This window comes from Geotrypetes seraphini, chromosome 2 (genome assembly GCF_902459505.1).
Source record: "Geotrypetes seraphini chromosome 2, aGeoSer1.1, whole genome shotgun sequence".
NCBI lineage: Eukaryota > Metazoa > Chordata > Amphibia > Gymnophiona > Dermophiidae > Geotrypetes > Geotrypetes seraphini.
Genome location: NC_047085.1, coordinates 457,944,081 through 457,957,640, shown reverse-complemented (window position 1 = coordinate 457,957,640; position 13,560 = coordinate 457,944,081). Strand labels below are relative to the sequence as shown.

At 43.0% G+C, this 13,560-nt stretch overlaps 1 protein-coding gene across 4 annotated transcripts in view; it reads left to right on the top strand.

Moving 5' to 3' along the window:
- PFKP (phosphofructokinase, platelet) overlaps nt 1-13,560 on the top strand; it is a 258,884-nt gene that overhangs the window by 43,685 nt on the left and 201,639 nt on the right. For all 4 annotated transcript variants that reach the window (XM_033931533.1, XM_033931534.1, XM_033931531.1 and 1 more), the window contains exon 2: nt 9,538-9,611. In XM_033931533.1, coding sequence (XP_033787424.1) covers nt 9,538-9,611 — 74 coding nt within the window. The remainder of the gene's footprint in view (nt 1-9,537; nt 9,612-13,560) is intronic.

Sequence of the window (13,560 nt, the reverse complement as noted above, 5' to 3'; positions counted from 1 at the left end):
TTGTAAACTGCTCTGTTATTGCCTAAGGAAAGGCAGTATATTAAACCATAAACCAAGACAAAAAATGTTAACCTTTGGAAAATTTGAAAACCTGGCTAAAGGGTTTCTAGTTAAAGCTAGAAAGAGAAAAACATTGCTGAACAAGACTTGGAAGACGCCAGGTTTTTATACAATTTTGTATTTTTCCTGCAATTTCACTACAACACTGTCCCATTATTGGCATCTTTTGGTGCACATTTTTAATAGGATTTCTGATGAAGCCTTCCTAGCCAAAATGTGGCCCTTGTAACATCTTGCTTCAAATCAGTTCATGTTTGGGAATTAAGGACTGAATGTTTACCAATAAAGGATATATTATTACTGGAACATTCACTTGGTTATTCCCATCTTTCTCTGTTTTCTGTCTGGTTTTCTGTGGGAGTGTTTGGGTTTCTTTTTGGCCTGTCTCCATGCTGTCATCTAGGATTATGGCAGTGCCTGGCTCTGTGCAGTGGATTCTGGGATGCACTAAGAGGGGTCAGTCTGCTAAATGAGAGAATTTTCCCCTTATTTGTCAGTCTAAGCAGAGACTAAAAAATAAGGAGGAAATTCCCTTATTTGGTGTGTCTTAGGATGCACTGTGTTGAGTTTTCCAAGATGGTGATGTGAAGACAGGAACAAGTGGACATTGCACCTGTTTTTATATCCTATTTTAATTGAGGATCCTCTTTGCTTATCCTACTGTTCATGAAATCTGTTTACTCTCTTGCTGTTGGCAGGCTGTTCCATACATCTGCTATCTCTTTCTTGAAAATGAGATTTCCTTGTGGTACCATAGATCATTCGAGAGAATTGCGGCTTATGCCCATTCATGAGCAGGTGGAGATAGAGAGAACCCTAGAGCTCTGTCACCTAGCACCCTGTATAGCAGGGGTGCCCAAAACGTTAATCGCGATCGACCAGTAGATCGCAAGGGCAACGCGAGTTGACCGCAGAGCCTAGACTCGCGTTGCCTTTATGTTCTCCCTGCTTCCCTGCTGCTGCAAAAGTCAGGCGAGTGCATCCACTGCACAAGCGCCAGGCCCACAAGCCTCCCCCCTCCCATGTCAATTTTGAGTCAGAGAGAGTTCCAGGCCAGCCAGTCGCTGCCTAGCTGAACCAGAACTTCCTCTCCAGTGTCAGAATTGACGTCAGGGGGAAGGCTTGTGGGCCTGGCGCACGGTTGGGAGTGAAGTCATGGGAAGGAATAGAGGGGACGATGAAGGGATGAAGTGAATTGAAAGGGTTAATAGCTGGGACAGAGAAGGTTGCTATGAAGAGCCAGAAGTGTCTGAAAGTTCTAAAGGGAAGAGTGACAGACTGGAGACAGAAACTTGGAGTGGAGCTGTGGCAGTGGAGAAGAAATAGGCTGTGAGGGTGACAGGAACTCAGAGAGGGAGCATGCGCTGTAATGGGGGAAGGGAACTGAGAGAGAAAAATACATAATTTAAGAGCAGACAGGTTGAAGTGTTTGTTGGGGGCATTTGGCAATGGTGGAGGTGGCAGGGAGAGAGAAAGAAAGGGGAGGAGGGCAGGGAGAGAGTAAGAAAAAGTTGGACTCATGGAGGGACAGAGAAAGATGTTGGTTGGGGAATGGAATGAGGTCTGGAGAAGAAGAATCATGCAGGAGACATAAAGAAGTGAAGAAATATTGGATGCACAGTCAAAAGGAAGTGTAACCAGAGACTCATGAAATCACCAGACAACAAAGTTAGGAAAAATGATTTTATTTTCAATTTAGTGATCAAAATGTGTTCGTTTTGAGAATTTATATCTGTTGTCTATATTTTGCACTATGGCCCCCTTTTACTAAACCGTCGGGAGCAGTGCAGGGCATTCAGCGCAGCTCCCTGCGCTAAAAACCGCTATCGCGGTTTAGTAAAAGGGGAGGGTGTATAATTGTCTATTTTTGTATAGTTACTGAGGTGACATTGCATATTTTAAAGTCATCTGCCTTGACCTCTTTGAAAAAACCCCGAATATAAATGATAATTAACATTCTCTCTGCGTACAGTGTGCTTTTGTGTTTTTTAAAATTTTATTGTTGGTAGATCATTTTGACTTGGTCATTTTAAAAGTAGCTCGAAAGCCAAAAAAGCGTGGGCACCCCTGCTGTATAGCAACCTTTCTATCAGTATTCTTACTATCTCAGCAGGTGAATGGACATCTTTTATGCAGCTTTTGGTGCTAGCTCCTGGCCTTTTCTGCAAGATCAGTTAAACTTGGAAGTTGAGTAGTGGCTGTCTGGGGCTTTGGGATACACCTAGAGCTTATTTGCCAAACTTGCTGTATGATCTCCTGAGAGCCTCAGCCAAACAAATGCTCTTGGCAGTTACTGCTAGGTGCTGGCTTTGGCTCCGGCATTGGGCTTTTGATGCTGCCTTGAAGTCAAGACTTGCTTTTTTTCTTTTAAGTGCTGATTTAAAGAAGATTTTTAAATATCTTGTCCAGTCTTAGAAAGGCCAGCATTTACTGGAGGACAAGTCTAAAGCCTCATTGTGTTCCTCTCAGGCTTGGGCTCATTTTAGGGTGTCTTGCCATCACAGGCCAGGTAAATTACAGGCCATACTTCTAGCAGAAGTAGCAATCCTTTTGGGGGTAACAGGTGTGCCTTGACCTTCACTGTATAGGCATCCCCAAAATCTTAAAATGCTTTTTTAGCACAGAGAACCAGAGGAAGAGCTGAAGAAAAGGCATCCCAATGATGGCGCGAGAGCAACTCTCTCCTTTTATTTCTTGAGGAATGGCCCTAAATCCCTTTAGACCAGTGGATCTTGAGGTGGTCAAGGAGGGTTACAAGTCAGAATTCACTCATCCTCTTACAGATTGTTTTCTGGAGTTCCCCTGAATGGTGCCTAGGAAAACCGAGGTGGTCTGCTCCACACTACAAAACCTTATCTAATTGGGGGCAGTTCAAGAGGTGCCTCAGTCAGAGGTGGGTCTAGGTTGTTATTCCATTTACAGTATTTTATGTTTCCATAGTAAGAATTCCTGTGCTTGAAATCAAGTGGGTCAACTATGTGTTAAGTCAAGTACTTCAGGATGGAAACCTTGAGATTCCAAAAAACAGATAGGCAAGCAATCTGCAAGATCTATAAGATCCAGTTCAAAAACAAAATCAACAGACCAGCATAAAAATAGGTTTGAATTGAAACATTTTTCCAATTGTTAAGACAGACAATTGAGAATTGTCAATGTTCATTGTAATAACAATTTATTTATATACTTTTACTATTATTATTTCTACTGTGCTACCAGACGTATGCAATGCTGTACAGAGTCATGAATGAGACAGTCTCTGCTTGAAAGAACTTACAATCTAAACAGTGCTGGTCTGTTAGTTTGGTTTTTGGTCTGGAAACCTTGAGGTCCATCATTGCATTAGTTTGACTTGGAGAGTTTCTTACCGCTAGATCTCAAAGAGGCTTACTTCCACATCCCAATTTGACCTTTTCTTCAGCTCTTCCTCTGGTTCTCTGTGCTAAAAAAGCATTTTAAGATTTGGGTGATGCCTTTTGGGCTGGCAATGGGTCCCAGAACCTTTTCCAAGGTAATGGTGTTAGTCGCAGCATTCTTGTAACAGCAGGAGATTTGTGTGCATCTGTATCTTTATGATAGTTTATCAGGGTATCATCCCACCAGGAAAGTGTACAAGCCATAGACAGAGTGATCACCTTGTTTCAATATCTGGGTTGGGTGATTAACTTCAACAAAAGCCATTCCCTCTGTTCATTGACTATCTCGGAGTTGTCTTTGATACCTGGGAGGGGGGATTATTCCTTTCAGAGGTGTGGCAGCCAGTGTTCCCTCTAAGCGGGCGGGTGTTGTGAGCAAACTTTTTTCACCGTGAGCCAAAAATATCGGGCGCCAGCAAGTTATGAGCCAACTCGCCCGATTCTCCTCTCGCCGCCCTGCCATCTGCCGTACGCCTCTTCCGATCGTGCGCTGTGACGAGAAACGTGTGCGCTGCGATGTAATATTTTGTGCGCCAGCGCACGCCAGCGCAGCTTAGCGGGAACACTGGTTCAAATGGTTTTATTTATTTCCCCAAATTTATTTTTGTTATACGCATTGAAAATATTTGATATTGCGTTTAAATCAAAATCTCAATAAACTTGAAACGAGTGCCCGTGAGATTGTGGGAGGGTTAAATACTCAAAACTTAGAAGTTTTTGCTACGCCAGCTTTCTGGTATCTTTACATACAGTGGCGTACCTAGCATATGTAACATCCGGGGCCCATCATTTTTTGGCACCCCCCCCCATCTGTAAGAAAAACATGATTTTTAGTAACAAACCACACGTCACACATGAGTACCTAGGAAAAGGCAGCATCTTACATATTGCAGTGAGCAGTACATCAATACACCCATTGTAAAACTAAACAAGCCAGACCAGCACAGATCAATCCTACACCGTCAATCCTAACAGAAAACCATGTCTTTCGAACACACAGAACACAGAAAACACCTTCGCCTAGTAAGGAATATGTAATCACAAACTAACCCCTCCCTCTTTTACAAAACTGTAGTGTGGATTTTAGCTACGGAGGTAACAGCTCTGATGCTCATAAAATTCTGAGCATCAGAGCTGCTACCACCAAGGCTGGTGCTAAAAACGCTTCACAGTTTTGTAAAAGGGGGGATAAAATAAAAATACATAGACAAAGGTTAAATTGAACCAGCAAGAAGCTGGACTCTGCATACAATGCTTCACAGAAACAGTGACACATGTCTCCTAAAGCAATAAATAAATAGAAATTTTTTTCTACCTTTGTCTTCTGTGGTTTCTCCTTTCCTCATCTTCTTGTAACTCTCTTCCTTCCATCCACTGTCTGCCGTCTCTCTTCCCCTATATGGCATCTTCTCTCCTTCTATGCCCCTTCCAGAAACTGTATGCCTCCCCCTTCCATCTCTCCTTTCACCCCATTGGTCTGGCATCTCTCTCCTCGCCTTCCCTCTCCCACACCTCTCCTCATAGTCTGGTATCTCCCCTTCCCTGATTCTCTGGCATCTCTCTCCTTTCCTTTTCTTCCATCTTTCGCTCCCCCTCCATGCTCTCACATCTCCCCCTTCCTTTTCCCTTAGACTGGCATACCTTCCTCCTACGCTCCAAGCCCTGGCATCTCCTTTAATTCCCTCCCTCATCTTCCTTCTCCCTCCAGCTGGGTACCGCAACACTCTTCCCTGCAGCTCTGCACTTCCCCACAATTGCCATGCTTCGGTTCCTCTTCTTCCTTCCTTCCTCCCCCCCCCCCGCGGGACCCTGCGGCACCATCAACTCTTACTCCCTCTAATGTCGGCCCTGCAGCTCCAGACTTCCTCGCACCTTCTCCCCTCCCCCTTTGGATCGCTATTATTTTAAATGTTATAGCCGCGGAGCTGTATCCATCAGTGGAGATGTCTAACCTCGGCCTGCCCCGGAACTCTTACTGCAGCAGACGCCCGTCTAGGCAGGAACAGGAAGTCACTGTTGCAGTAAGAGTTCCGGGGCAGGCCGAGGTTAGACATCTCCACTGATGGATACAGCTCCGCGGCTATAACATTTAAAATAATAGCGATCCAAAGGGGGAGGGGAGAAGGTGCGAGGAAGTCTGGAGCTGCAGGGCCGACATTAGAGGGAGTAAGAGTTGATGGTGCCGCAGGGTCCCGCGGGGGGGGGGGGGGGGAGGAAGGAAGGAAGAAGAGGAACCGAAGCATGGCAATTGTGGGGAAGTGCAATCCCCCCAATGCGTCCCCTTACCTTACCGACGCGTGTGTGCGCTGTGAAGAGAAACTTTGCGCTGCGATGTAATATTTTGTGCGCGAGCGCAGGCCAACGCAGCTTAGCGGGAACACTGGTGGCAGCTGAAAATTTGATCCCAGATGGAGAATCTACTTTTAATTTTCTGCTCTGAGAGTTTGGGACTGCAAGCAAGTGCTTGGCACAATTGTCTCAACTCTGGATATTCTTCCATAGGTGAGATTGCCCCAGTTGACGATTCTCGGTCATTATTCTCTGAGTTTGTTTCAACTAAGTAATCCTTTTTAGAGGCAGGATAATTCTTTATACTGCTTTATTATAAAAAATACTGAGAGCAAGGCTGCTATACAGGGTGCCATATAGCTGAACTCTGGCATTCTCTATCTCCATCTGCTGGTAGATTGGCATAAACGGTAAGTAATTTGATTTGATTTGTTCTTGATAGTTTCAAGTTCAAGTTTCAAGTTTATTAGCATTTGATGAATCGCTTATATAAAATTTCTAAGCGATGTACAGTTTAAAAGCCACCAGATGGTGGTCTCACATACAATTTGAACGAGATGTTCGTAAAACAAACAATATAAATCAATTGGCATAATAACAGTTGAAATAGAGACAAACATGAATAGGTAGGAAAGGAGGGGAAAGTTACAATATCGTTATCTGTTGAAATTTACATAAAAGGGAAAACACAATAAGGAGCAAAGGGGATTGGTGAGTTTAATGGTCATAAAAAAATGTAAAAAATTAAAGTGTGCCATGTTACGTATCAAATGCGTCTTGAAATAGAAAGGTTTTTAAAATTTTCTTAAAAAATAAAAGATCTTTTTCATTTCTAATATAGTTTGGTAGGGAATTCCATAATGTAGGGGCCACAACGGAAAATGTCATTTCTTCTTGTGCCGATTATTTTCAAGGAGGGAATAGATAGTAAGTTTGAGGAGGATGATCGTAGAGAGCGTGAGGCATTGTATGGAATAATCATTTTTTATATAAATTGTGGTTCATTGAAGATTAGTGTTTTAGATACCAAAAATATAATTTTAAAGGTAATTCGGTGGGAAATGGGAAGCCAATGTGATTTTAGCATTAATGGTGTGACATGATCATATTTTTTCGCTTTATGGATTAATTTTATTGCAGTATTTTGAATTATCTGAAGTCGTCTTTTTTCTTTCTGAGTTATATTGATTAAGAGAGAATTACAATAATCAATTTTGGATATGATCAGAGAGTGGACCAGAATATTGATCGATTTAGGATCTAGGAAAGTGGAAATTGAACGAATAAGACGTAGTCTATAAAAGCATGATTTAACTATTTCACTAATATGACTGTGAAATGATAAGTCTACGTCAACAATTACTCCAAGGATTTTCAATTTAGGTACCGATTCTAGAGGGGTGTTGTCTAGAATAAATGGTGAAATTGGTGTTAAGTTTCCTTTCCAGGTAAAAAACATGGTTTTAGATTTTTTGATGTTCAATGCCAGCTTGTTACAACTTAACCAGTCTACAATACTACAATTCAGTGGTCTCCGGATTGATCTGCTGGAACTAATGAAAAAATTATCAGCTAAGAACTAATTTTTCCATTACTTGTATCTAACTAGTGTGTTGCAGCAGTAATGTCACCAGCAAGCAGTTCTTTAAAAACTGCAAGATCAACATTTATGCAGATAATAATCATGAATATTTGTCATGAGCATGTTGAAAGCTAGTTGTGTTGAAATCAACACAACTAGCTTTCAACATGCTCATGACAAATATTCATCTTGCTTATAAGGCTTACAATTAGAGACCATTGGCTTAGAATGCTAAAAAGCTATAGGTATAGGTAGCTTCTGCTACGCAAGTACCAAGTAGTAAACATATGGTCTCTGCCATTTGTGTGACAGATTCTTGGCAGATTATTAGCCGGGTGGTTTGCTATTGCCTTTCCCAGTCATTTTTATCCCCTGGCTAAAGGCAGGTACTCATTTACTGACTAAAAGTGAATAAATGGCTGAGTTGGCCACAGGCTGCCTAACTGACAGAAATCCCAGTGCAGGATTTGAGCTCGGATGCAGTAGGCAAGCTACCTACTGATTGTACAACGAGGCCTCATAAAAACAGGATCATAAGGGCATAATTGATTAGTTGGATTTGACTCATGCCTTTTTCAGTTGTAACTCTAGGAAAGTGATATTCAGGTACTGTAGATATTTTTCTTTATCCGAGGCAATGGAGAGTTAAGTGACTTGCCCAAGGTCTCAAGAAGACACTAGGATTTGACAAGGTTCCTTTGTTCTCAGTCCACTGCTATAACCATTAGGCTACTCTTAAGGGAAAAATATTCACTAAATGGATCTTAGTGAACTGTAAAAACACTGCTGATCAATGTGTCAATGACATTCATCCTTACCAGCCCACCTTCAAACTTCACGGAGGGTATCCTCAGAGTTGTGAGCATTTCCAAATGCATTCTCTTTTGTCTATTGAAACATGCCTTATCCTTTAAGCATATGGCTTCTCCCCCCCCCTCCCCATCCACTTTCTCCTTTCTGTTCTGAGCCTGGGTAGAGAGGCAGAGTAGCAGGAAAAAATGCCCAGAAAGACAATGGGGGCCACCCCAGAGTTTTCTGAGGACTGCCATTGACTTCCAGGCCTGGCATTGAAGACCACTAGTCTAGCCTGCCATGTTCAGCTAGACACTATTTAGCTAGTTAAATTACCATCCAAATGAGTGATGGAAATTGAACCCTTAGGATGTTTTAAACTCCTTTTTTGTTTCCATCCACTGCCCTGTATTCTATGGTCTGAATCCTATATGGAATTTATCAGCTGATGTTGTTTGCATTGTAAAGTGGGTGATTGAAGTAGGAAGTATAGTATTAAAATCACAGGTGCTTGTTCACACTGTGTGAAAAGAGTTATCACGTTGACAGACTTACCTCCTCCCAGGGGATCATTGTTTTTAGCATTTCCTTTTCTAACACTTTTGTCATTGAAACCATGTCAATCCAAGTCACAAGTACTTGGCAAAAAAACAAATTGTAGCAGCATTCCGTGGGACTCTCCCTTAGGATTTGCCTCAAGTGCTACAGATACTAGATGATTCGAGGACATAGGAACTAACTAAACCAATCATGATTTAGCCTCAGCATGCATAGCCCTAAAATTCAGATTTAGAATTTTTATGAAGAGATCAGATTGTCTCTGGTGACCTGGAACTCCCGTGTTTTGCTCCTTTAGTTGGTAGAAGTTCCTGTTGCAGCAGCAGTTGTCTTCCCACCCTGCGACTGAATTCTGAAAATTTGTGCTGCTGGTCAGAGCATGTCTGCACCAAGGCTTTTCCAGGAATTGTACAGACAACTTCAAAGAATTCTAATATTAAATAATAACACATAAGGAGCATGACAGTTTATGGCTTGTTTTTTTTTTTTTTGAACTGCTCCCCAAAGATGATTTTCATTATAGGCTAACTCACCCCCCCCCCCCCCCACACACTTAGCTGGGAAGGCAAATGAAAGATTATAATAAATTAATAGATCCTAACAGTTCTGTCAATTATACTCAAGGGAACATAAGCATGCACACTGATAATCCCTCCAGTACACACATACTACTACTAATTCTTATTTTATATGTTTTGATATAATTATTTGTCATTTTATGTCATCGATTATTTTGTATTTTATGTATGTAAGTAACTTTGGTACCTGCTTAGGCTTTAGGCGGGCTATGAATTAAAAAATAAATACATTTTCCATTAACACACTATTCACTTTTCCTTTTAGGTATGAATTCAGCTGTTCGCGCAGTTGTGCGGATGGGAATCTATGTAGGAGCCAAAGTGTTCCTCATTCATGAGGTTGGTGTTCTGTTTGTAATTTCTCCATCATTTTTGACTTGCAGATGAGTACATGATGATTATTGTTATGGAAACTATCAAAACGGTAAAGTACTCAATTTACCCAAATTCTGTTTGGATTCCAGAGGATGGGTAGCGGGGTGAAACTTGACTAGCAGTTGTTGTAAAAGTGAGTACTTAAGAGCAAGATGTAGACACTGACCTGATAAATATTAACACCAGGAAAAACTGAATGCATAGAGAACCGCTAGCTGAAATTTCAAGGACGAGAGTCTTAAGTAAAAACCAAGAGCTTGATATTCAACTCGTGGTGGTGAGCATCTTGTGAGCTCACAGCTGCACCTAAACTAACTCTGGATATTAAATGCCAGGACATTTCTGGCTTCTGGTATTGAATATGTGGATATCTGCAGTCATCCAGAAGTTAACTGAGTATTGGCCAATATGCAGACTGGTGTGCAATTAATTCAACAATTATCTCTACTACCTCCACCAAGGTAGTATGTGTATTCATCACCCTTTCTGGGAAAATTTATTTCCTTAGGTGTGTGCCCTTTGACCTTCATGCTATGCCCCCTCATTCTAGAGCTTCCTTTCAACTGAAAGAAACTCACCTCTTGTAGATTTATGCCATACAAGTAGGCCGCGGTCATCCCAATCCCTTTGGGTATTTTGGTCCAACTGGCTCCTTGGTTTTCCGCCACCTACTAAAAGTGTAAGCCAAGCTTCCCTCAATACGTCCTAGTCACTTTGGATATTTTAGTCCAACTGGCTCCTTGGCTTTCTGCCACCTTCCCAAAAGTGTAAGCCAAGCTTCCCTCAATGTCTATCAAGTCACTCTAATCGATTTGGTCACCTCAGATTATACTGGTTCTCCTGATTTAACTTGCCACTGGTCACTCTGGCCCTGCTGGTGTAACTCACCTCTGGTCACTCTCAGTCTTGCGGGCTTAACAGAAGTTAAGCTTATGCCCGCATTCAGTCCTGGTTTCCCATGGCTCTTGCAATATACAGTGGTGCCTCACACAACGAACTTAATTGGTTCCAGGAGCAAGTTTGTTATGTGAAACGTTCGTTATGTGAAACGCGTTTTCCCATAGGAATACATGTAAAAAAAAATAATTCGTTCTGCAGCATAAAATATGCTAAGATGACATAAAAAAGATAAATTTTTTGTTATTATTTTTATTTAGATACATCTAAAAACATACATCTCCCTGTCCTTTTACTTCCACTATCTTCCTATCCCATCTCTATTCCCTTTTGTCCCTCTCCCCATGATCAATCATCTCACCACCTCTCTCTGCCCTCACCCTCAGGGTTCAAGATTGCTTCCACTCTTTTTCCTGTTGTTCTCTCTGCCTGTCACTCTATGATTTAGCATCCCTTCTGCCCTTGTCCAATATTTCCCCTTCTCTCCCTCCCTCTCATCCCCTGCTCCAACATGTGCTTTCAGCGGCCTTCTCCCCCCTTAAGCGTCTTTTCTTCTCCACTCCACCTTTCCTCCCTCCCTGCCTCCACCTTTGTGGCGCTTTTGCACCGGACCGACAACAGAACAGGCCCGGTCGGACAAATCTCCCTGTCCTGTAGCCGCGAATCTAAATTACCTTCTTACAGCAGCTGGATTATTGAAGCTGCTGTAAGAGGTAATTTAGATTCGCGGCTACAGGGCAGGGAGGTTTGTCGGCCGGGCCTGTTGTCGGTCGCTCGGGGGACCTGACCAGCTGTGCACATTCTTCGGGGCGGACCGCCCCCTCCCCCCTCTTTCGTTCGCCATTGCCTTCTTCCTACCTGCCCTGCCGCAGCCGCACACAGCCGAACGGAAGTCTTCCTGATGTCAGCGCTGACGTCGGAGGAAGGGAGGGCTTTGCTTAAGCCCTCCCTCCGACGTCAGCGCTGACATCGGGAAGATTTCCGTTCGGCTGTGTGCTGCGACAGGGCAGGTAAGGAGAAGGAGACTACCCTCGCGGCTCGACCAACCCCGCTGCGATCCAACCCCGCAGGAACCCCGGACTTCGTTGTGTGAAACGAAGTCCGTTGTACGAATCAAGACATAAAGTTCGTTGTGCGCAGCGTTCGCTGTGCGAGGCGTTCGCTGTGCGAGGCACCACTGTACTCTCTTCCTCTGGAGAGCTTTGAATAGGTTCTCCTCTCTTCCTGGGGTGAGAAGATACCAACTCTGTCAAAGATCCCCTGGAGTCCTATAACAGGAAGGAGGGGACTCCCCCCTCCCCTCTTTTTCATTCAGTCTCTCCGCTATGGCCTTATCCTCCTTGATCATCCAATGGTCCCACAGATTCCCTCACAGGTTTTCTGCTTCTGATGTACCTAAAAAAATTGTTATGAGTTATGTCCACTATTGGAAACAGATACTGAGCTTGATGGACCTTCAGTTTGTCCCAGTATAGCAACTCTTATATTCTTATAAGACTGTCGACCATTTTAGTAGTCACCCTCTGAATTGGCAGTGTGTCAGAATTCACAAAAAGGTTTTAGCACAAAAGGGAAAAAAGTGAAGAGGTGAAACAATTATCTATTGTGGTAACCTCTTCAGTGAAGAAAGTAATTTTATACTGAGGAGGAGACGGTATATTGCTTGCTGAAAATCCATAACCACTTTCATTGTGAATGCAGCAAATAAGAGCTGGAGCTTTTTGCTGCCAATTGAACTGCTGTAGCAGTGCATGCTTTCACTTTCATGTGCAGTCCTGAATTCATATTGATGGTTATGGTATTGTGGGTTAGAGTTTAAGCTTTGTGGTTTACAAGAAGGCATGTTTTCCAGAAAAATAAAAGACATAATATTTAAACAGTAACCACTGAAAAAGGTGCTTACCACTCGAGCACAGCACTTTCAGCCTGTGGTTATTACAATACATGATGTAGTTTCGGGAAAGAAAAACAAATTTTGTGTCCATGGATTAAGAAGGACTTTATTTAAAAAGTATAAACCTACTTGTTACTTGTTGCCTGTAAAGCTGATGTGAGAATTGAACTCTGTCAATTCTTTGGAGGCGGAAGCATAACGGGGGTAACTATAAGCACCTGCCTAATTTCAGGCAGCAATAAGTCACAGTTGTAGAAAACAGACTAGCTGAAAAGTATAGCGGATGCATAAAGGGGGTAACTGTGAGGTAGAGAGTTGGCGCAAGGACAGAAAATAAACCCGTCCCTGCTGGAAATCAAATCTGTCCCCTTCAGTCCCTGCCTGTCCCCTTTCAGAAGTAATTATTTCATTTAATTATGCTACTGAATTAAAGGCTTTGGTAGAGACCCATTACAAATAAGCAAAAACACTTTATTGATTTGGAAATATTAATTGAGAAGAATACATACTTTGTAAATGAGTCTCTGCCAGAGCCTCTAATGTAAATATAAAATATAAATACTCCAGTTGATGAGGACCCTCAAGCTATGTTAGCTGAGGACTTCTGTGAAGGTGGCTGGGGGGTCCCTTTTGCCAAGCTTGGCAGGCAGCAACAATGTCCCTGAATCACAGATGCTGGTACCTCAGTGGCTCAGGGATGCTGCCAGCAACTGCTATGCTTGGTAGAGGGAAGTTCTGGCCGACTTTAGAAGAGGTCCTTGCCCTTCTCTCTCCACCACAACATCCAATATTTCTCCCTCCCTCCTCTCTACCACCATGTCCAACAATTCTCCCCTGTCATATCTAGTTAGCTCCCCCTACCCCCGGCCTACCAAGGTACTTGGTGGTTCAGCAGGGGTGTTTGTGGCAGGAGCATGGCCTTTGTGGCAGGAGCACTGCCTCTTCGCAGCTGCCTTCTGAAATGGCTGCCATGACCTTTCGCTAGTGCTCACAGCATTTCCTGCAATACCGCAAGAGGTTACAGCCACCAGAAGCTTTCCCTTTGCTGCAGTTTCCTTTTGTGGGGAAATGAAGCTATAGCAAAAAAGAAGCTTCTGGGGCCGCTGAAGGCAGTGTGGTTAC